Source organism: Pipra filicauda, unplaced genomic scaffold (genome assembly GCF_003945595.2).
Source record: "Pipra filicauda isolate LSUMZ 115617 unplaced genomic scaffold, ASM394559v2 scaffold275_size1018216_pilon, whole genome shotgun sequence".
Lineage (NCBI taxonomy): Eukaryota > Metazoa > Chordata > Aves > Passeriformes > Pipridae > Pipra > Pipra filicauda.
This window is the reverse complement of record NW_024104393.1, coordinates 869873-892884: the sequence shown is the minus strand read 5'-3', so window position 1 is coordinate 892884 and position 23012 is coordinate 869873. Positions and strand designations below refer to the sequence as shown.

General features: G+C 43.1%; 1 protein-coding gene and 1 long non-coding RNA gene across 2 annotated transcripts in view; both read left to right on the top strand.

Moving 5' to 3' along the window:
- ATP9A (ATPase phospholipid transporting 9A (putative)) overlaps positions 1–15130 on the top strand; it is a 53010-nt gene extending 37880 nt beyond the window's left edge. Inside the window, exons 17-28 of the mRNA XM_027751891.2 lie at positions 498–581; positions 1547–1717; positions 3574–3672; positions 3948–4037; positions 4130–4274; positions 5290–5354; positions 6110–6265; positions 7508–7572; positions 8357–8465; positions 9740–9797; positions 11691–11894; positions 13090–15130. Coding sequence (XP_027607692.1) covers positions 498–581; positions 1547–1717; positions 3574–3672; positions 3948–4037; positions 4130–4274; positions 5290–5354; positions 6110–6265; positions 7508–7572; positions 8357–8465; positions 9740–9797; positions 11691–11894; positions 13090–13226 — 1383 coding nt within the window. The 3' untranslated portion in view covers positions 13227–15130. The remainder of the gene's footprint in view (positions 1–497; positions 582–1546; positions 1718–3573; positions 3673–3947; positions 4038–4129; positions 4275–5289; positions 5355–6109; positions 6266–7507; positions 7573–8356; positions 8466–9739; positions 9798–11690; positions 11895–13089) is intronic.
- A 755-nt stretch (positions 15131–15885) lies between these two features.
- LOC114004177 lies at positions 15886–18135 on the top strand. The gene is made up of 2 exons (XR_003546490.2): positions 15886–16787; positions 16847–18135. It is a non-coding gene; the product is annotated as an uncharacterized LOC114004177 (long non-coding RNA).
- Positions 18136–23012: the final 4877 nt, after the last annotated feature.

Genomic DNA, 23012 nt, shown 5'->3' with positions numbered 1-23012 from the left:
AACCCCCTGCCTTGGGCAGGGACACCTTCCACTAGACCAGGTTGCTCCAAACCCCATCCAACCTGACCTTGAGCACTTCCAGGGATGGGGCATCCTAACGGTAGCTTCAATTGCTGATTTTCTGGTGTTCACAGAAATAATAATTATTTTAAAAGAGTTGATGGCCAAAGATGTGAAGTCTGCAAATCACAGGCTTTTGTCCTTTTACTTAAGAGACAGACAATTAAATCAATGGGATTGTTTTTGCCACCCTGGTATAGCAGAGAGGACATTTTTCTTTCTGATCACTGGCATAGGTTACAAACCATTGCAGATCTCCTTTTTTTTTCTCGGGTTTATCATGCACTTTATCAGACATTATAGACTCACTCGAGTTGCTCAAATGGGATGGTTATTTTCTTAACCTGCTATCTTACATTGGCATCTCCACATTGCTGTGCATAAATCATCTTACTGGAGGTGGAGTTTCTGGTTTACAATGTGATCCTTCTTTCCAGTGTGGTAACATGGCTCGGGAAGGCCTGAGGGTTCTTGTTGTAGCCAAGAAGTCTCTGACAGAAGAGCAGTATCAGGACTTTGAAGTAAGTTTTTATTTGTTTTTTTTTTTCCCCTGTGTTTTTAAACAATCACTGAAGTGATTCTCACAGAGCTCTCGTGATAATGCTGCCTCTCATCTCCCTCCTGCTTCTGCTAGAATTGTCATTCGTCAATGTCTTGATGTTCTTTTAATCAAAGTTGCTTTTTAAGTGATATGTATAAAACTTGGATCCCAGCCAGGACCCTCCAAAGCAGTTCCTGAATCCTGCCTTCTAATCTCTTGTGGTTATAAATTCTGCAATCGTTAATAATTTGTTAGACAAGTAGTGTTTGTATTGGGAAATGTGTTGGCTTTTAATTTCCATTTTTGTATTCTGACATCCAGGGGAACTACTAACAGCCTGAATATAACCCATTCAGGCTTCATGGAAACACAGGCTTCATGCATGGGTTTGCTAGATGGGTCTCTACACACAGCACTTGACTTGCTTACTCCAGGCAGGAGAATGTAAAGGAGAACTGTTTATTTAAATGCAGAGATGTGATAGTGGAAATGCTTAGGATTCTCAGTTGCCATCATTTGTAGATGTGTTAGTTGCAGAACCTTGGTTAGACCTGTGGTGTGAGGGACTTGCTTCCAGGATTTCTGCAGGTGCCACTCCAGCAGCTGCTGTGCCTTTGTGTGCTCAAGGCCATGCTGTGCACCTGAAGGAACACGGGGACAAAATGGTAACAACGCCCTGAAGTATTTCCCACCTTATGCTGTAACACACACCTCGTGTTCACCAGCCCTCATAGGTGGCATCTCTGCATCATAGAATGGCCTGGGTTGGAAGGGACTTCAAAGACCATCTCATTCCAATACCCTGGCATGGGCAGGGACACCTCTCCCTAGACCAGGCTGAATGCCTGTTATCAGAGGGAGGTTCAGTGGTTGACCCTCATGCTGGTTAGCCCAGTTTGCCACAAAAGCAGAGGCTGACTGTGGCTGTGCCTGCTCTGCCCTCAGGCCCGGTACATCCAGGCGAAGCTGAGCGTGCACGACCGATCCCTGAAGGTGGCCACGGTCATCGAGAGCCTGGAGATGGAGATGGAGCTGCTGTGTCTCACCGGGGTGGAGGATCAGCTGCAGGCCGATGTCAGACCCACGCTGGAGACGCTGAGAAATGCTGGCATTAAGGTCTGCCTAACCCAGTGTTCCTGCTAGCAGGAATGCTTAGACCCTCTGGAGGACATGGCACTGTCCTACAGATGGTAAATAAAGAGAGTCTGGGGGCCCTGTCAAGGTGAACACTTCACCAGATGCTCTTTGTGATGGGGCTGGGTGATATGTTTTAAACATCACTTTGGGAACAGAACATGCTGGAAGTAGTAAATGTTGCCTGAACACATGAAAGTGTGCCACCTCTTGTGCTTTTCTTCCCCTAACGTGCGCTGGCTCCTCCTGCACAGACAGGGAATGTGAAGGCAGGAGGGTGGGGAACTACAGGAGACTTTTGGGCAATTCCTTCTTTCAAGTAGTTGCATGAAAAAAGGCAGGTTTGGATGTGTTTGGTCTGTGGTGCTGGGGTTGGAGCTGTGAATATCCACATTCTCAGTAGCCACTAGAGGGGAGTCTGAGCCAAGAGAATCAAGGATTGGATTTTTTTTTCCCAGCTTTCTGAGCTCTGGCATCTCAGACACCTGGAGCCTGAGCTATGCTCAGTGGTGAGGGAGCTGCTGTGCTGCCTATCTAGTTTCTCTCTCTGAAAACTTATCAGTCAGATCCCAGACTACAAGAGGGGAAAAAAAAGGATTAAACATTCAGATTTGGGCAAGAAAAGTAGGTTCTGATTGGGGTTTCTCTGCTTTAAGTAGCAAAGTGAGCAAAAAATCTCAAGCCATGCTGTGAATCGAAAGCAGGGCTGTGTGTTTGGGATTTAGGTAGGAAGTGGAATTCAAGGCTTGGGACAGACTTACAAAAGTGCTTTCTGTTTGGAGCCATCCCTGTAAACAGCAGGGACTTCAGCAGAGGAGTGAGACCAGAGGAATTGGACAGAGTTCCTTAGTGATGTTGTGGGTTTATGCCCCCACAGTGTAGTCCTGGACCGTCATTCCAAGTGTTTTCCTTTCCTCACTGTGGCTGCTGGGGTGTGGAACATGTGTCATCACACCGTGAGCACAGCACTGCTGAGCACTCCTTGCACTGGAATGTTCATCAGGGCCTTGCACGCGAGAAATAAATCAAGAGTGAGGGGGGTCTTGCAATTCATGACAGGGACCATCTTGTTAAGATCAGATCTCTTTCCAACCTCAAATTATAATAAGCAAGTCTTTGTGTGTTTTTTATTTTGTTTTTTTTTCCTTGAAGTTTTTTTTCTCATTAAATATTATTGAGCAGTGTCTTGAAAAGTTAAAAACTAGTTGAAAAAAACCAAAACAAACTGATACATTTACACTGTTGAAGGAATTCCCAGCCAGATTATAACACGGTATTGCTGCTGACATTGCATTCTAATTCCCCCCCCCCCTTGACCAGCACAAAATAAAAGGAGCAGTGTATATTTAAAAAAAAAAAACAAACCAAAACTAAAAAAACCCCAAACCTCAAGTAACTTAGTGTGTTCCAGCCATACACATCAGCAGTGAGCTAATCCCAGTTGCATCATCCATATTTCAGGCAGGGCCAGGAGAGGTCTTTCTGCAGCAGGGCCCGCTCAAGAAATGGCTGGGGAGGGACACGTTAACACACACATACACATTTTTTAGCTTGTATTTTGTAGGTTTATCAGCAGAATCTTGAAATATTGCAGGTGGGAAAAATGTTATATGTAGTTGGTAACTTCCTTTGCAGTTCAGCCTCTTTAAAAGCTTTGCTTTCTTTCGTGTGTGAGAATTTTCTTGTGTGTTTTAAGATAGAGTTTTTTTTAGGAGAATAATTTGTATGTGTATTTTAACAGTCCTTTCATATGCCTGAACTGGCAAGTGGTACTTGTAGATGTCCTGCAGACGTGGTTGTTCAGTTTGTATCTAATGCATTAAATATTTGGGTTTTAGGTGTGGATGCTGACAGGGGATAAGTTAGAGACAGCCACGTGTACAGCCAAGAACGCACATTTGGTGACACGGACACAGGACATCCATATATTCAGACTAGTGAGTAACACCCATGTACCCCTCTCACAAGACTTGTTTGGGGCCCGAATTCGGGACAGGAGGAATGCTGAGATCACAACTGTTTTCCAGCAGGATGTTTTTATTCTTTTGACCCGGCTTTCTATCCCCCGAGTTTTTGTTTCTCTGACGGTGTGCTCTGACTCCCTCGGTGTGCTGCCTGTCCTGTCCATGTTACTTTTGCTCCCTCCGAGACTTTTTGGCTTTTTTTCACCCCAATGAGGCAAACCTTCCCCAGTTCCCATCCTTTTCCCCAGGTGACCAACCGTGGGGAAGCCCACCTGGAGCTGAACGCCTTCCGCAGGAAACACGACTGCGCCCTCGTGATCTCGGGGGACTCCCTGGAGGTAGGCTCCGAACCAGGAACAGCCCCAGAGCTCTGTGGCTGGAGGAAACCTTCCTGCACAGCCATCAGTGACGCCTCTGGTCTCTAAATTAGGTGTGTCTGAAGTACTACGAGTACGAGTTCATGGAGCTGGCCTGCCAGTGCCCCGCCGTCGTGTGCTGCCGCTGCGCCCCGACACAGAAGGCCCAGATCGTGCGGCTGCTCCAGGAGAGGACTGGAAAACTCACCTGTGCAGTAGGTAAGGGACTGGTTTGGGAGCACTGGCCACGTAGGATGGTGTCTGCTATCTTTTGGTGCGGCCTCACCTTGAATATTGTGGCAGTTTCGGGCACTGCAATATAAGGAAGATATGAAGCCATTAGAGAGCGTCCAGAGGAGCACAACGAAGATGGGAAGGGCCTTGGGGCCTTATGAGGAGCGACTGAGGGCACTTGGTGTGTTCAGCTGGAGAAGAGGAGACTGAGGGGAGACCTCATTGCAGTTCTGACTTCCTTGGGAGGGGAAGAGAAGGGGCAGGCACTGATCTCTGCTCTGGTGGGGACCAGGGACAGGACCCCAGGGAATGGCATGGAGTTGTCAGGGGAGATTTAGGGTGGATATTAGAAAAAGGATCTTCCCCCAGAGGGTGGTTGGGCACTGAACAGGCTCCCCGGGGCAGTAGGCACAGCCCCAAGGCTGCCAGAGCTCAAGGAGCATTTGGATGATCCTCTCAGGCACGTGGTGTGACTCTTGGGGATGGTCCTGTGCAGGGCTGAGGGATCATGAAGGGACTGGACTCAATGGTCATTGTGGATCCCTTCCGACTCAGCATATTCTGTGATTCTTTTGAGTGAACAGTCCCATGTCATCTCATATCACCTGGAAATGCTGGTTTAGGGAGCAGTGTTTTTGTGGGATGATTGCGAAGATGAAGTTTTTCATATGGAAACTTCAATGACCGACTACTCGTGAATATTTCTTGTGGTATCTTTGTAAAACAGAGCTTGAATTTGACCAGGTAAAGTGCCACTGTTAATCTGTGAGCTTTATTTCAGCACTGTAGGTACATCTACAAGTTAGATTAATTGATCAGTGACCTGTGGGTCTGTTAAAACAATTAAGAACTGAAATTCCTGATTTTATTTAAAGTCCTGCTTTTGTGGATAGGGTTCAATGTTTCTTTTAATAATATGGTCTGGTACGGATGCCTTTGGTGGGATTGCAAGTTGCCCTTGTTGCTTAACTCCCAATGTTGTTTGTACTCTGTCCTGCAGGTGATGGAGGGAATGATGTTAGCATGATTCAGGAGGCTGACTGTGGGGTTGGAGTTGAAGGAAAGGTGAGATTACCTCATGTTTAATAAGAATTCCTATGGCTGGTTTGCAAGTAACTCTTAAATGAATCCTCAGAAATCTGTGCAAGAAAGTACACAAGCTCCCACAAGAATAATCGTCAGAACAATAGCCTTACCATGAAAAATAATTTGACTGTAAAGGAGACTACTGTGTAAGGGAGTTCAAATTCATTATTTGGTTCTTGGCAGAATCCCTGCATTTGGGCCACCATGGTTACTTTTTGGGTTTTTAATCATGCCTAGATACTCCAAATGCTGTAGTTATAATTACACTGATAGCATATACCCTACACATACAATTAAAACATGTTCAGGATACAAACTCTGGGTTAGAACTCTGGCTCCTGCACGTGGAGCTGCCTGGAGCGACGGGAGAGGATTTGGCGGCAGTGACAGACTCTGCAGCGAGCCAAAACATTCACACTGAGTGAACTTTTGAGACTGAAAATTTGTGTTCAGAACTAACTCGATATCAGTGTCACGTTAACATACATGTTGTGAGTCATAATCCAGAGGGTTGCTTAAAATTGGAGGCCAAGGTTCAAATGGGAATTCTCATAGTTTTGCTTTTCGCTTAAAAACCACGGTGGAAGGCAGAAGTGCTGAGGTAATACTCTCCCTCACCTAATGTATTGCAAATATTCTTGGAAATTCTGTCAATAACTAAATAATAATACAGTATTGCTGTGTTTCCAGTAATGAAATGATCTCACTGTGCTTTTACTTGCTGTTGTTCACAGGAAGGAAAGCAGGCATCACTCGCAGCCGATTTCTCTATCACTCAGTTTAAACATCTGGGTCGTTTGCTGATGGTGCACGGAAGGAACAGCTACAAGAGGTCTGCAGCCCTCAGTCAGTTTGTGATCCACAGGAGTCTGTGCATCAGCACAATGCAGGTGAATGGACTGCCATGAGGGTTTTTCCAAAGAAGGGATGAAAAAAGCCAAATCCTAAAGTAAAGGTCCGGTGTGTTTCGTTTTGGATGGACCTATTTGTCCTGAAAATTTTCATGAGTTGGAACTTAGATTGTTGCTTTGGTATGAAAACACATGAGAAAGTTCCTAGTGTTGGACAAATATCAGCAACTTCTCCAAAACTGGACAAACAATATTCTACCTTAGAAAACACTGGTGTGTGCAGAGTGTCATCGCTGTTGTTTGGTAGTGCTTGGAAATGCTCAAAATCAGAAGCAGGGAAATGCTCTCAAGGCTTCTGCTGAGTAAGTGCATTTGTTTTCCAGGTGTGTTTTAGCTTTGGTCTCTCACTGTTTGAAGGTCTTAGTTTTGATTTGGAATTCACACCTGTGCAGAGCCTCACTGCAACAAAAATGCGATTGCCAGTTGGCAGGGAGAGTTGAAAGAGATTTTAAAGAGTTTATAAGCCAAATTCTGTTCTTAGCTGTGGTAACTTGAGTGAAAGGTACAGTTAAGGACAGAAGTTACTCTTTGGAAGGTGCTGTTTCCACACCATAGTGCACTGATACATTCCTTAAAAATTCTAACATTCCTTAAAAATTCTAACATTCCTTAAAAATTCTAACATTCCTTAAAAATTCTAATTATTTTTTTGAGTGAATTACTTGATATGTTGGAGAAAGCTGGTTCTGCCCTCTTCCCTTTTTAGGATAAATGCATTGGAGAGGGATGCACAGAGACAGAAAGTTCAAACTCAGAGGACAGTCTAGCTAAAAAAAAAAAGGAACAGAAAACAAACCTGTAACTTCTGCCAAAAAAAAAATAAAAATCTTGAATTCTTTGGAGTTTTGTATTAATGAGTGTTCACCCTTTTTTACATTGGGAAAGTATCATCCAGGCATAAATAAGGATGCACCTGTCCTTCACAGCATCTGGATGGCTTTGGTTGAACCAGTGGACTTAGGAGGAAACTCTTTATGTTCTTTTCTGTGGAATAACATTACAAAAAGGTTTCTATAACAGCTCTCCAGTGTTTGCTGTTCAATATAACTTCCATCCAAGATTTGCCTAGGAATAAAAAGATTTGACATTACATTAGTCTGTCTTCCTTTCAGGAATTTGGAGAACCCACTGCAAGTATGTTCCAGTTTGAACAGAGAGTATTTTTAAGCTGTTACTTTTACTGCAATATCTTAGTACTTAAAAATCTCATTTCTTTTCTAGGCTGTTTTCTCATCAGTATTTTACTTTGCTTCAGTTCCTCTCTACCAAGGCTTCCTCATCATTGGGTAAGAGTTCACTTTTTTACTAATAGCAAGGAAACCTGTGCACAATGAGTAGATTTGGGCTAATTAACATTGTCCCTCTTCACTCTGTGTTTCACTGCACCACTCCAGGAGATGGATGTGATCCTTGTCCCCTCTCTGCTCCTCTGCTCTGAGAAAATGCAGTGCAGACATTTGTAGAAACCTTTCCAAAAGGTGGTTTGTCACATTTGGAACACGTGAAGCAACCCATTCTCCAGGATCTGTTCCCTGGATCCAAGTAAAATGCAGAGGAACAATTTATGGTGTGGTGCCTGCACAGCAGTGAGAGCTAGGGTCCAGCTCCTGACAGTGTCAGAAAGAGGGACAACCCAACCTCTTCAGCAGGAGGAGACAGTTTCTGTCTAAAATATGGGGTTGCAGGTGTAATCCCAGTATGACTTTTTATACTTCTGAGTACTTAATTAAAAAAAAAAAAGGCAAATTCATCATGTTTGGCTTCTGAGGCAAACAGAATCAAACCTGAACAGAGCAGGTTTTGGGGTGGGGACAGGTCTGTCCTTGGCTCCATTAATAACCCAGTAACACCAGTTGCATCACTTGAAGCAATTACCTGTGTGTGTGTGTGTGTTCCTGATCAAAAGTCACTCAAAAAACCAATCCTGCAGCTTTGCCCTACATGCAAAACTCTGGTGTGTTCCCTTTGCAAGTTTTTATAATGTCTACATAATTTGGCACCTAAAGACTGGCATTTTTGTTTGCTCATCTACACCTGAGATAATTTACTTGTCTTCTACCTTCTTCCCAGGTACTCCACAATTTACACAATGTTTCCAGTGTTTTCTCTTGTTCTGGACAAGGATGTTAAATCTGAAGTTGCAATGTTGTACCCAGAGCTCTACAAAGATCTACTTAAGGTGGGGGAGACTCTTGTTTGTCTGTTTTGGCTTAAGGCAAGGTCCCCATCTTGATTTGAAACTCTCTAAATGTGTAAAGTCAAATATATTGTCAAGAAGTCCAGAACTTCATCGGGCATTTTCAAGCAAAATTGTTCTAAAGGCAAATATGAATTAATAGATAGAACCAGATTTCCTGGCAGATACTTATTGAATGCTACATGAAATGCAATTTATTAAAAACGGCTGGGGAAGTAGAAGTTCCATTCTGTGAGAAATTCTAAGGATTTAATATTACCACTTTCTTCCAAAATAAAGGGAAAAGAGAAATTGTCAGGGATTTGGAGCTATCCTGAAGCCAGAAAAAGGAATGAGGGGAAGGGATATGCTCATTTGATTGAGGGGGGGGGTTTCTATAGAGGTTCCTTCATAGAAATTTACCTTGAGGATGATCTAAAGGCACTTAAAGCTTTGCTTGCTGTGCCATTTTTGTAGCTTTAGCATCAAAGTCATGTCCTTCTCCTTAGACAAAGAAAAGTTCATTTGATGTTTACCATAGAAATATCAGGCAGGTAAACCTTGTCTTAGGTTCCTTTTTATTTTTTATTCTTCCTCCCTGGAAAATGTTCTGAATAACTGGGGTATGCAGCCTGGGAACATCTTTCTTAATTGAAGGAAAGGGTGGACTGAGTCTTCAACATATCCTTTCCCTCAAGGATTTCTGTTAAACAGATACTCTCAGAAGCAAAGCCTGTTTTTCCAGCAGCCTCAATAAGTCTCCATCTGGTTTCACTTGTATGTTGTCTCTTATGTCATAAACCACTAATTCTTCAGCCATCCTTAGGCCTGGTCTAAACATAGGAGTTTTTTGTACTGGTATAGCTGTGTTGGCTGGAGATGCTTTTTTTAAAACCTATCTGCCTTCAATATGATGGTGATTTGTGTGTGTCTAGAAAAATAATATCAATATATTCACATATATGTCTGTACACACATCTTATATTTCACAGTACAGTGACTAAACTCCTGAGACATCTTTGCACTGAATTAACTGTGTGTGCAGTGAGGATGGGGCTGTGCTGTGTGAGCAGTTGAGCTTCCATAGTCCCAGGTCTCCTTCGTGCACCCACAAAAATGAGAATAGAGAGTAACTCAAGGCTGGTTGATTTGTTTTATTTATTTATTTTTCCCCCAAATCATCTTCAGATTCTGTTTTATTAATTTCTGAGTTGATCTGTAAGTGACTGTTCATAAAAGAAAACCCCAATGGAACTTTGTCTTCTTTTCCCCCCCAGGGACGACCATTGTCATACAAAACGTTTTTAATATGGGTCTTAATAAGCATCTATCAAGGTAAGAAATTAACTTCTGCTTGTGCCTTGAGATGTTTTAATGTGTCTGAATATCTAATTTTTGGTATTGCAGGAAGTTAAGTGAGGCATGAAGTGAATTTCACAAATATCCTTGTGATAATGATTTTTTTTTTTTGTCTCAGAAAGTGTCAGTAGCGTTACTAAAGGACGAAATTGTCTAAAATCTAATATTGGCAGCAGTTTGTCAATCCTGTTCTAGACAGAGATGTAGAAGTTCAAACCATCATTGGAACCACCATCCTTTGCAATTTTGTGCAAGTTCCTTTCAGTGCTGTCATTGCTTCAGCAGTAAAGTAGAGCTTATGGCTCTCCCCTTCTTTTGAAAAAACTCAATTCCATAGATTTTGTCAAATCTAGAGATTTTGCAGGTTATTGACAACATGCAAAATACAGCATTTGTAGCTTCTGATTTTACTCAAAACCTGTTTAATGGAAGTGGCAATAGTTCTGGTTGCTTCACAGTCATCTGTACTGAAGGGTTATAGTAGAGCTCAGGATCTTGATCATATCCCATACACTCTAGTTAGGCTGCTAAAGCAGTTAAGTAAATGCCTTAATTAAAGTGCATGCATTTTCCAAAAGTGAGTGTAGTAATGGGGGTATATGTCTAAGAAGGTCTTTTCTTTAGTTTTGTCTTTTTTTTCGTAAAGTAACCTCAAACTCAAATACTTTCTAAAAGTGTCGATCAGGGAATTGTGGAAAACATGTCAATAACATGGAGCTAAAAGCTAAAATGGCAATATTTCTTGTTTTCCAAAACTCCTTTCTCAACAGGAGTCAGGACAATGGGTCAAAATCAGCAGATAATTGTTATGGATTTAATTGATATTGTCCTCCTCAGCAGGGAGTGAATCCAAGAATATAAAATCTCTGTTGGCTTTATTTTCTGAAATCTGTCACAGTGCAGTCCCTCACCAGGGATCATGGTCTCCTGGTGCTGAATAACAGTGGCAAAGCTACGGCATTGATAGAACAGTCACAAGTGGTGGACAGCTAAAGCCAGAGGGTGATGCATGGAGGGAAAGATTCCTCCTTGAGCTAAGACCACTATCTGGTTACAGTGTTTGGTTAAAGTGACTTCACTTGTGAAGTGCTTGATAACCAGAAAACAGCAGGCCAAACAATTGAGCTGGTTGCTAGCAGAGATGAGCCTGACCAAAAACTTGAGCAGTCCTAAATTTTGGAAAGTTCACAGCTGGATTTGAACTTTGTGGCTCGAGCTCTAGTCACTTGCAGGTTTTCCCTTCCCCGTGTGATGGATGTTGGTGTGGATTACTCATGCTGCTAACATGAGTTATTTGTGCAGGTGGCCATGCAGGGCTGTGAGTGTTCCAGAATGGGAGCACGAACAATGCCTCATTAACAGAGCTTTCATGTGTGCTCCTTTTGGGGGGGAAGTGTAAAGGGGAGAGATCTTGGTCCGAGCAGCCCAAAGAGAGGCTCACTTGTATCCAGTGAGCTTTTCAGCACCTAGCTTACATCTTGGCACTGAGGCAATGCAGTAGGTTTTAGAAGAATTTGATATATTTTAGCTTCTGAGTAGTGACCAACTGCTTTTCTGGGAGGATAGAGTTTCCTGATGTTAGAGATCTCCAGCTGCCAAAGCAGAGTGTATTAATTTCCTATCTACATATGTCTATGAATATGAGAGACTGACATAAAAGTTTTGGTACCTCTGCTGTAACTTTTCCCTGTCTTCTCATCAGTTCTTTCTCCTAAATAGTAACTGATTTGTTGTCATTACATTCATCAGGTTTCATGAAAAACACTCTCAAGATATGGTTATGTTTCAGCGTTTCCAAGACCTAACAGTGGGGTTTAGAGCTTAGCCTGGTGTTCGACTCAAATCCTGAAATGTTCCCTTCCCTTGCAGGTAGCATCATCATGTATGGAGCACTGCTCCTCTTTGAATCCGAGTTTGTCCACATTGTTGCCATTTCCTTCACGTCCTTGATTCTCACCGAGTTACTGATGGTGGCCCTGACGATCCAGACGTGGCACTGGCTCATGATAGTGGCTGAGCTGCTCAGTCTCTCCTGCTACATAGCTTCCCTGGTCTTCTTACACGAGTTTATTGGTAAGCTTAATGGCTTCCCTCTGCTCAGTTCATGGTCTGGGTAGGAACAGAACTGTGAAGAGCTGAATTGAGCAACAGGTTGTTGATGGAGCCAACAAATAGGTACAGTGATAGTGGTACTACAATAAGTTCTGTGTGATTTGACTACAGTAAGTTCTGTGTGATTTGAAGGCACTTGGAAGACATTGTATGGTTCCTTTCCATAGCAAAATGCTAGGGGAGGTAAAGGTGGTCAGCAGACTGCTGCCCAGCAAATCTCATCCATCCTTTGAGCTCCACCACATGTCAGCTGTCTCATGTACCAGTGATCTTTATTTCCATTGGGGAACTGAACTTGAGGTTACAGATTGAAGCCTCTGCTGTTGGATTGAAAGATTTAGTCTTTTAAACTGTGTGAAAAAGCTGCCTCCTAAAATGTACCTTCTTTAACCTGTTAATTAGGACCCTTCTCTTATGGGTTTGGTTGTTGTTGATTTTTTAGTTGTCTGAAACAGAGCTGATCCTTTTCCCTGGCTAGAGGAAAAAAGGTGAGGAATTCCAGATTCTCCCAATAACTGTCTAGTTGCAAATATAGACCCACAGAGCTTGTTCCACTGTTCCTTCAGGAACCACAAGATGTCACTACTTCTTCCGTAAAGCTCTTCCCTAACTCTGAAGGCAGCCAGCGTAACTTCCCAATGGGCTGGATTTGCCTCTCTTGGATTTGGTTATACCACCTCCATTTTGAACAAGGCTTTGGCTATTTTTGCAGAGATTCTGAGGTATTCCGAGTCAAGAGGTGTGTTTGCTGGGCTACCAGCCAAGTAGCAGAGGGCAGCTCCCAGACAAGGAGTCCTTAGCACTACCAGGAGATGGATGGGCCTGTTTCAGGTGGAGTATGTGAGGGCAGTTACCTGTGAGGAGTCACATCCCTTTCTGCCCTTCGCACCCTCTGCACTTCATGTTTCTGCATCTTTTGTGGAAAACAAGGGCAGGAGAGTGAGGAACCAGGTATCATATGAGCTTTGAACTTGAGTGTGGAGGTGAGGCATTTTTGAGAAAAATCAGAATGGCCTGGGTTGGAAGGGATATTAAAGATTATCTAGTTCCAACCCTCTGCCACAGGCAGAAATAAGTGTTGGTAGATCCTTTTCTGCACCTCTTCCCAGAATGAACTTCCCGTCTTGGCTGACTTTGTGCTCTTTTCCTTACACAGATGTTTACTTCATTGCGACTTTGTCATTCTTGTGGAAGGTCACCGTCATCACTCTGGTGAGCTGCCTTCCCCTCTACGTCCTCAAGTACCTGAGGAGAAGGTTTTCTCCCCCAAGCTACTCGAAGCTTACATCCTAGGGCTGCTCTCCCTGCACACCAGAGACAGACATTGCCCATGGCTGAGAGACAAAACCCTGTAGTTGTTCCTATAACGAGTCCATCCGATATTTGCATCTGGATCGTGTGGTAATCTCTGTTACCTGCTGCTTTATTGAAAAAGACTCCACAACTGCCGTGAACAGAAACCTGACAATAAAAGGGAGTGTTCTGAGAGTGGAGGCACTTGTTAGTTCATCCAGTTCTTGTCACTTTTGTTCCACTTAACTGGGGTCAAATGCATGTAACTGAGATGGCGATGGGTTTCTCTTGCATGGTTAAAAAGTCTGTGAAAGCTGCTAACTGACCTTGGGATTTACATTTGACAATTTTGAAGTGACTTTTTTCAAGTCTCTGTGCTGTTCTTTGCATTGTGTTATGTTGTTTTATATTGTTTGTCTTTTTGATTTAAGTAGTTACATTCTTTTTACATCTTGGAAATCCCTTAATGTAGGTGATGCACTGTACTGCTGACAGCTGATCCCTGATTTATGGCATGCTGTTTCCAGAACGGGGCTCCAGCATGTCGGATCTACACACACATGAGAATCTGAGCCTGGTTGAGATTTTCCTTCAGTTGAAATGTGGTCACCCCAGTGATTTTGGAGGTATCCAGCCATTGATAAATGATAGTCCAAGATGAGGAAACTCAGTTTTGTTTAGCTTTTGTGCTTCCTGTTAAAAGGAGCTGGTGACATAATAGCTTTACTCTGTATTTATTTGTGTAGGGGAAAATTATCTAAACTAAAGCAAATCCTCTTTGGAACAGAAATTTGCAGTTGATCATACTTGAAATGTGTCGACAACGTGAGAAGAGACTCGTACTGTTCTGCAGACAATGTGGCAGACGTGTCTTGAATCCTTGGAGACTGAAAGGAGAGGTCACAGAGCTGCTACTCCTCACAGCTACACGAAATCTGTTTCCTGTTAGGGTGAAACTCTGAGGATGAGCTGCAAATAAGCTGAGCCACTCCTAGGTGGGTGTTGTTAATGACATACTCCCTGCAGAGAGGCAGTTTTTGGAACCTTGCACTTGCTTTGCTCTGGAAACCAAACTTGAATCACAGGAGTGGGTTCATACAAAGGCGTTGGGCTCGTGTGCAGAGCAAATTCACGTATTTTTAATTTTCAGAAATTAAACTCAGTGAGTTCTGGTGTTATGATTAACTTTGGCCCACATTATAATATCATGAGGAGAGCAACACATGCTTGGGCTTCTCAGGAGAAGGACGGAGAGTTACAAGAACCTTTTAGGGTTGTGTTTATGCATCAGACATGGATGAGCTTTTAGTGGCAGCCATCCTCATCTAAAGGCTGTTTAGTCTGGGCTAAATTAGTTGCTTGCTGTCTTGTTCCCACATCATAAAAACCATGGTTGGAGCTGGCACTGCTTGGCGCCGTTGGGAGTCGGTTGCACAGGAGAGGCAGAGCCCAGAGCTGAGCTCCCTTCTCCAATCTCAAGGCACAGCCCAGAGGCCTCACTTCTCCAATCACAAGGAAACCCTTCCAGGTCAGGGCCACTGTGTTGCTGTGAGGTGCAGAAGCTCCCTGGTCATCTCTGTGCCATGTTGAACCTCTTTAAAGGGCTGCCAGCTTCTGCTGCCATTGCTACAGGCATTCACTGTCTCAAGCTGCACAGTGCTGCATTAAAAGGTCTGATGTGAAAATTGGTGGAAAATGGGAATGTTGTTCTAAAAGAGTCTGTGTTGGCCCATAGTGGTGTGTCTCGAATTTTCAGATCTAAGATAGCTGTGGCTTGTGTGGTTGATGTGTGGCAGTTGCTCCAGGGAATGTTTTGCACAGCCTGACCTGCCTTCCTTGCTCTTAACTCCTATGAGTAAATATCAAAGGGCAGGGGAAGCAAGTTCCAGAAGTTTTAGAAAAAATTGGATGTGTTTCATAATGCATGTGGCTTGGGGTGAGAGGAAGGTGCAAGTCTGTATGAGCTTGTTGTTTCATGTGGGGGAAACCCTCTTGATTTAGAAAAGTAGGTTTCAAAATCCTTCAGGAATAGGGACAGAGAACACTTTTTAACACACTATTTTTTCTTGTGTGCCAGTCTTCCAGTTAGGCTCTGGACTGAAGTCCTTATAGATAGCAACTTCAGAAACACCTTGCTGGCTAAGAAAAGCTAATTCTTGGTATTCACCTTTTCATAATATTTTGAAAATTTGCCCTTTTCCCTTCTCCTCTAATATCTTTATCTTAAAAGTAGTAATAATATACATTTCTACTTATTTGATTCTCAAGTTCATGTTGGGAAAAGCCCTAGAAGTCCAGCATTCCCAGTGATTTGTGTTGTGGAGGAAAAGCAGTGCCTGAACAGCCCGTCTAGGGGGAGTTGGGCCTTAACAGCCTTTTGTGAATTATCCCACTTTGCCAAAAAGATCCTTAACGTTTTCTTTATTGTGACTTGCTACAGCTCCTGGGTAATGTCACCCCTGCCGCTGTTCTGGAGTCCCCAGGCAGCATTTCACAGAATCACAAAATCACAGAATGGTTTGGGTTGGGAGGGACCTTAAAGCTCATACAGTCCCACCCCTTGCCATGGGCAGGGACACCTTCCACTAGCCCAGGTTGCTCCAAGCCCCATCCAACCTGGCCTTGGACACTTCCAGGGATCCAGGGGCAGCCACAGCTTCTCTGGGCAACCTGTGCCAGGGCCTCCCCACCCTCACAGGGAGGAATTTCTTCCTAACATTCAGTCTAATTTAAGTGGGTTTAAGTACAAGAACCAAGAATTTCTTTTGGCCTAATGTGTGACTGAGCAGTCCAGTCCCTGTGGCTGTTGGTGAACACCCTCAGCACCCGTCGGTGTCGAGCCCTGTCCCTTCTCACGTGTGTTAGTGGTCAAACATCCTGCAGCAACAACAGTGCCATGCTACTGTGTGTAAATATTTGAGATGTGTATATGGTAGAATTCACTGTTTCCTGAAGTCAATACAGTTTACACTGAGTGGACCATATTTGCAAACTATTAGCTCACACCAAGAAAGGGAGTGATTTGTGATTTCATTTGTATTTATTGAATCATAACTTTAATAACACACATTTGGTGGAATTGATAATGATCCATAGCTGTGCTTTGGGGTGCAGATTATGTTCCTTTGCAGCTCGTGTTTTTGCACAAGGTTGTAAATCCAGGAAGTAATTGCTGTCTGGATACACACTGAATTTTTAAAAGCAATCAGAAAACTAAAACTGCCATCTAAGAAACAGCAGGAAAGAGGAATGCTTCTATATTTCAAGTTTAGCACTTTATGTTTGCAATCTATTTCTCCTAAGTTATTTAAAAATGTTTTTAAAAGCAAAGTTTAATACGTATGTTCATATTTACTGTACATTGGAATAAATGGATTATCTTCTGGAAATTTAATCTTTTCCTCTAGTAGGCTCATAATTTGTACTTTCTGAGAGTGAAGCATTGTTTTCTTCTTCTGTATAGTATCTGGTTTGTAGCCTTGGTGTTCTTACTATTCCATTATTTGTCTGATTTATGTAGCAGTTCATATCTAACTCTTGTGCTTTGGGACTGTGCTCCAGGTGATGCTGTAGGGTTGGGTGTGTGCCCCACCTTGTGCTCCTGCTTCCCATGGCTCCAGGTGATGCTGTAGGGTTGGGTGTGTGTTCCCCACTGTGTGCTCCTGCTTCCCATGGCTCCAGGTGATGCTGTAGGGTTGGGTGTGTGTCCCACCTTGTGCTCCTGCTTCCCTGCTGTAGGGAAGCCAGTGCTCTGTGCTGAGCTGCCGTGGTGGTAAATTAATGTGTAGGTTTTCTGACACAAATTGTTTTCTTCTTGCCTTTCTGCAATAATTCCACATGTCACAACCCTCTTCATCCCTTTTTTCTCCCCTTTCTCTCTGCATTTCTTTTCTCCATAGAGCTGGTCCTGTTCATCTGTGCAAACATTCATTTCACTCAGCTCAAGGCACAATGGAAACACAACGTTCTTTATTCAACAGCAGCAGCTTAAATCTGTGCAGGGTCTTATCAGAAGTGGGCTGAGGAGCGATGAGTGACATCCCTGGTGTCCCCCTGGGGTTGAGAACTGTGTGCTGAGGGCTGTAGCTGTGGCTGGGCCAAATTGAGCAGCACCAAGGGTGTTTCTCTGTGGTCTCCTGAGCTTCACAGTGAAACGTCAGGACAGCCTCCCTCGTCCTCTGTAGTTGCTGGGGGGAGTTTTGCTGTAGTTGAGCTGGGTTTGTCAGGGAGCCCCAGAGAGCCAGGTGTGTGAATCCCTAAAGCTGCTCTTTTGGCTTTAGCTGTTGAAGAAAGCTGCTGCAGCCTCTGATGCATCATAAATCCCTGGTTTGCAAAGTAGTGCCCTGAACCAGGGATGGGGGCTCACTGTCCTGAGGTCTGTGCAGGGAACTGTTCCCATGGGATTGGGTTGATCTCCACAATTGCTGGGGCCAGTCCAGTGCCCACTTCAGCATGAGCTGGATGGGCTCTTTTATTTATTATTAGTTATTTATAAGTATTATACTTATTATATACTTATTTCATAAGTATTAAACTATGATTTGCATGAGATCCTGGGTTTCACAGCTTTGCCAATATGGTCCATTACTACTGCCTACGACAACTTGTGTACTTATATGCCTTTGAGAACATTTTTAATTGTTAAAATTGTTTAAAAAAATCAATGTTAAGTTAATTTAATTTTTAATGGGGAAATGGATTCTGGTGTCAAAATGGTATTTACTGTGATGCCGATGTTTTGTACCTGTCATCTAGTTAAACAACGTGTAAATACTCTTGAGTCAAGAGAAATATGAATGCCAATTATTTATTGTTCTGTGGAGTTATATGTTGCAGATGTGTAAGAACTTAAAAGGGAATGTTGTAAAACAAGGTGGAAAAATAAATTTTATGCAACTTCTTTACTTCATCCATGTATGATGCACCTGGTTAGCCGTGGCATGATCAGTCCCAGATGTGTGCAGATGGAATTGTCAGGATGTAGGGCAAGCTGCATTGTGGCCCTTTAATTTGTTTGTGTGGGAAATGCATATCCAAGACATGAGCAGTGTTTTGTGCTGATCAGTGTAGAGCTGCTTCCTTAAATTCAGATTTCTAAGAGTCTTAAGAGGGTCGTTCCTGCTGGTACCCACTGCTGTGAGTTAGGAGAAAGTCTTTCATTTGAAACATAGATATTTGCAGCCCTTGGAACAGCAATGATGCAATAGGAACAGCTATTTTTGGAATGTTCTCATCACTTGAACATTTGATTAAGTGACTGGCTCGACACAAGAGCAGTCCCAGGGCCAGGGCTGGCTGCCCCAACACGGGGTCAGAAATGGGGGAGAGGCAGGAGTTTAACATGGAATATTGTCCACTGGGGAAGTGTCCATAATGTTGATTACGAACACAGTACAACAGTTTTCTACCAAAAATGTGATAGATCCATAAACACTTAAAAAAAAAAAAGAAAATTAAAAATGGAATTGGGTAAAGTAAATCTCTAACTTGGGAGACTATTTAATGAAAGCAGTGATAAACTCTCCCTCAGATCATTAAACATCTATAAAAGTGTTTATTTTAGATTCCATTGGACACAGATGCCCTTTTTCATGATTAACTTTTTTTTGAATAAAATAGTTAATGCAAATATTAAATAAACAATTTTCGTGATGTTTGCACACATCAAATGAATGGTGTAGACTCCAGAAATTACAGGAACAGACTTTGCTCCCAAGTGTTACCAATTTCCCACTCTAAATGGGTTACATAAGCCCTAGTTAGTGGTTCTTTTAATTTATGGATGGTTTCTTTTTAATGGTGAAATGTGTAATTAAAAAAAGCTAGAAATAGTTTTTCTAAACTCACTCTGGAAGGGGAAGGAGAATTTCAGCAATTTTTTTTTTTTTTCACCCAAACATTGCATAATAGTAGAAATGTCAAAGATTTCCATGGGGTTTCATTTCATTCTTCATGTGGCTGTGGTCATACAAGAAGTTTGAACGCTGCAGGGGTTGGCAGATTTTTGGAAGAGCACGCATCCTGGGATAAGTTTTCAGCCTAGGCTTTACCAGAGGATGCCAGTGCTCTTGTTTTTCAAATTGTGGTTGTATTCTACACAAGTGTGTCTTTTTTTTTTTTCCTCCCCTTTTTTCTCCTGAAAAAAAGAAGAAGGAATAGGTGCTGGCTGTAATTGGGTGTCTGACTCTGGCCCTGTGCCTGACGTGTTGTATGGAGCTGTACAGAGGTTTTCCTGTACCATAAACTATTTGGAGAGAAGAAAACTTGGTCGACCTGCTCTGTCTTCACCTCCTGATGGCCCAAGTCATGGCAGCTGCAAACCTACACTGCCCCTTCTCCCCTGCATTCCTGTGGTGTTAAATATTGTTGTGATAAACGTTCACTAGAGAAAGGGAACTGCTCCTGTTCCCCTTTCACAGGTAGGAGATGGGGGCAGAGAGAACCTGTGGTCTGGGCTGTCCCCACAGTCCATGGCAGAGCATGGAATGCAGAACAAGATTCACGTTTTCATGATTAGACTTTCTCTGCACCATAAGTATTGGAGTCAATCGTATAGGAAAGTTACTTATTGCACAGAGTATTCAGATGTCTGGTTTTAAATTAAGAATGTGATTGCAGGTTTCAAAAAACCCTGTCCTTATGATTTGGAGTATTGATAAACCCCAGTGCAAGAAATTCACTGGATTCTTCCACCTGCAGATCCACATTCCATCTGTGCTAAATGTTCTGCAACTGCCTGTGGGAGTGGAGAGTTTGAGTGTGAGCAGCAGTTGGCTGCAGAAAAGGCACCACTGCAACTGCACAGGTAATCCAGGGAAAAACTTTGAGTGTGGCACCAGTTCCCAGCAGCACCGAGTCCTGGTCCAGCACCTGCTTAAGACCAGTTTCAAAGCTGGTGCTGTGGCTCCCTTGGGGCGTGAGCTGCATTTTCTGGCCTTGAAGCTCTCTGGGTGCTGTGGGGCTCTGTAGGTTACGTGGTGGATCTCTGAATTTTAGCAGCTTGTAATTAAAGTTATGGATGATCAGCATCTTGCAGATCTGGCCTTCAGAAGAATGTCCCTCCCTCTGCTGTTCTTCCTCCGTTCGTGGCCTAAGACCCAACTGTTATTGAGTGAGTGGGTTACAAAAAAGGGGTTTTAAAATCATTGCATTCCCACTTTAAAGCCTCCCGCTCTTGGCTTGCTGGAATTGTCCACGTAAGGAAGAATATTGTCTGCTGTTCAGATTCCCTCTCAGAAAGAAGTAGTAACAAGAACAATCTGTGCAAAAGAATTTAGCACATTAAAGATGGGGGTAATAGTCATTCTCATTTGTCCTTTTATGTGAAACAGATTTTATTTTAAATGTACACTCTGAGTAGCTTAACCATATCCAGAAACTTGTTTAGCAGGGTAAAAGTAGAATTACCCACAGAATAAATTAAGAGCATGAGAAGAGGTGAGTCGATTGTACCGAGTGATTGTGCTTAGTCAGCTCAGCAGTACCCCCTGAGCACACCTGGGTGGGCACTGGGGAGCAGGTATGTCCTGTGCTCGTGTTTTCAGCAGATTTGCTCATGTGTTTCACATCTGCTCTGCAAAAGCTGTGCTGAGGCGTTACATTTCTGTGCCGTGGGCACGGATCTGTCCTGGGCTGCATCTGCTGGGTTTAGGACGTGTCACATGTACAAGGGCAGATTTCACCAACCTGTGGCTTGTCCAAAAGTGAAGCCACTCGCTATTGATCAGGATTCTTATTTAAATTGAGAACAACCCACTTGTCGGTGACACTTTTACATAAAATGCCGTGTATTGGTCTCACTGAAGCACGTTCCCTGCTCCACAGCAATGGTGTAACTGCTGTGAGAAGAAACAGCACTCGGAAATGCTGTGGGAAAGGCAAGGGATGGTGCCCACAGAGGCAGGATCCCTCTGCACCTCTGTAAATTTGAGATTAAGGTTTGGAATAAAGGGCCCACTTGTAAGGATCAGCATTCCCTCTGTCAGACAGTATCTGCCCTCCAGTATCTGCAGTGGGTTCCAGTGAATCACCAGCACAGGCAGAGCCATCCCTGTCACTGCACAGGAAGGTTCCCCATGTGAATTGTCTCTCTTGAGTGGGCCAGGGTGACAGTTTGGGACAGGGACCTTGAATGGGCTGTGCTTACAATGTTTTTATTGCCTTTGGCTTCAATCTTGTTCCAACAGTTAAAAGACAGGCCCCATTGAGGAGAGCTGGAAACTAATGCTGGCTCCTCTCCTTACCTCTATTTGTCTGTGTCTATGGTAAGTAAAATCCCTGGAGAAGAGAAGGACTGGTTTAAAGCAGGATCTACACTATCATTGTCTGCTGTGAGCTTCTCCAAAGAAGCATTTATCAATTATTGTTTGCAGTGTGGCACAGGAAGTTGGACCTTCTCTACCCTGATAGCTGGGCTGTAAAATGAAAAAAACCCCACAGATTCTAAAAGACCAAGGATGTTATCAACCCCTCATCTATCTCACTTCCTCCAGGTATGTCTCTTTCAATCTTTGGTATCCATTTGTTTATTTGTCAAGAGGCATTGCTGCCTCTTATCTAGATCCAGACAAATTAACCAAAGTGACTTTACATTTTAGGCTGAAAGTAGTGCCAGAATTTCTCAGGTGACCACCGGTAAACTAAAGTTTGATTTGAAGCTACCCAGTTTTTCCTCTAGGAAGTCTCAAGCCTCCTGCTGATCAGATTTTGATATCTGATCTTTCCTAGAAACAATCCAGAAAACAAATTATCTAAGTGAAATCTTTATTTTCAACACTAACCCATAAGGAGAAAATCTTTCCCCAGCCAGATGGAACATAAGCATTGTGTTGGTATCTCAGTGGAAGACCCATGGCTGCTGTAAATGAACAGGTCACACTCACTCACCCCCTCACACAACCATTGGGTTTTTTTCAAATCCGAGTTGAATTCTTGCGAGTCCTCATTACTGAAGTGTGGAACTAATTCTTACAGGTGCCATGTTCACCATAAATTGCCTTCAGCAGAAAGAAACCTCTTGTATTTCACCTGTGAATGACAACCACTTCCTCCAGCAGCCGAGGTGTCTTTGTGATCTTTCACCGTCAGGATTCTGGGCCGGGCAGTGATTTACACGGCTCCCACTCTTCTCTCTTTCAGCTCCTGTTGCCATTCCAGCCCTGAAGAACATAATGCCACAAAGCCTTCAGTAAAACCAGAGCCTGGAGGAAATATCAGGTGTTAACATCCAATAAAAAGCTGACACGCTTGAATGAGCCGGGATTGCAGGGTATGGCCCAAGCAAGGACTGACCTAATGCAGGGCTTTTATGGTGGTGGCAGGTAAGGACTAATTATAGACCCTGGACTCCATCATGAACTGACTTGTCAAGTCAACTTAGAGACTGAAGTACCTACGGTTCCATGGTGGGGCTCTCTGCCCCTTTGTATAACTGAATGCAGTTACTCCTAAAGAAACTTAGTGAGTAAATCTGAGGTGCTGAAAGAAATACTGCAATAGAAATTACACTGTAGGGAAGGGTTTATATGTGTTGGGGTAAATTAATGACCAGGTTTGGGGCTTTTAGAAAATAAAAAAACACAACAAACTTTGTGCACAAATTTACTTTAAAATATATTCTCTTTCAAACACCAGCTATTTTAACAACAGTGTAAATCAGATTTTACAGACCACATATTTCAAGTATGAAGTTCATTAAATGTGTGAAATTCTAGATTAGCTTCCGGGTGTGGCCAGAGCCCCAGTAATGAATTATAAATTCTGTTCAGGATATAATATCAGATTCCC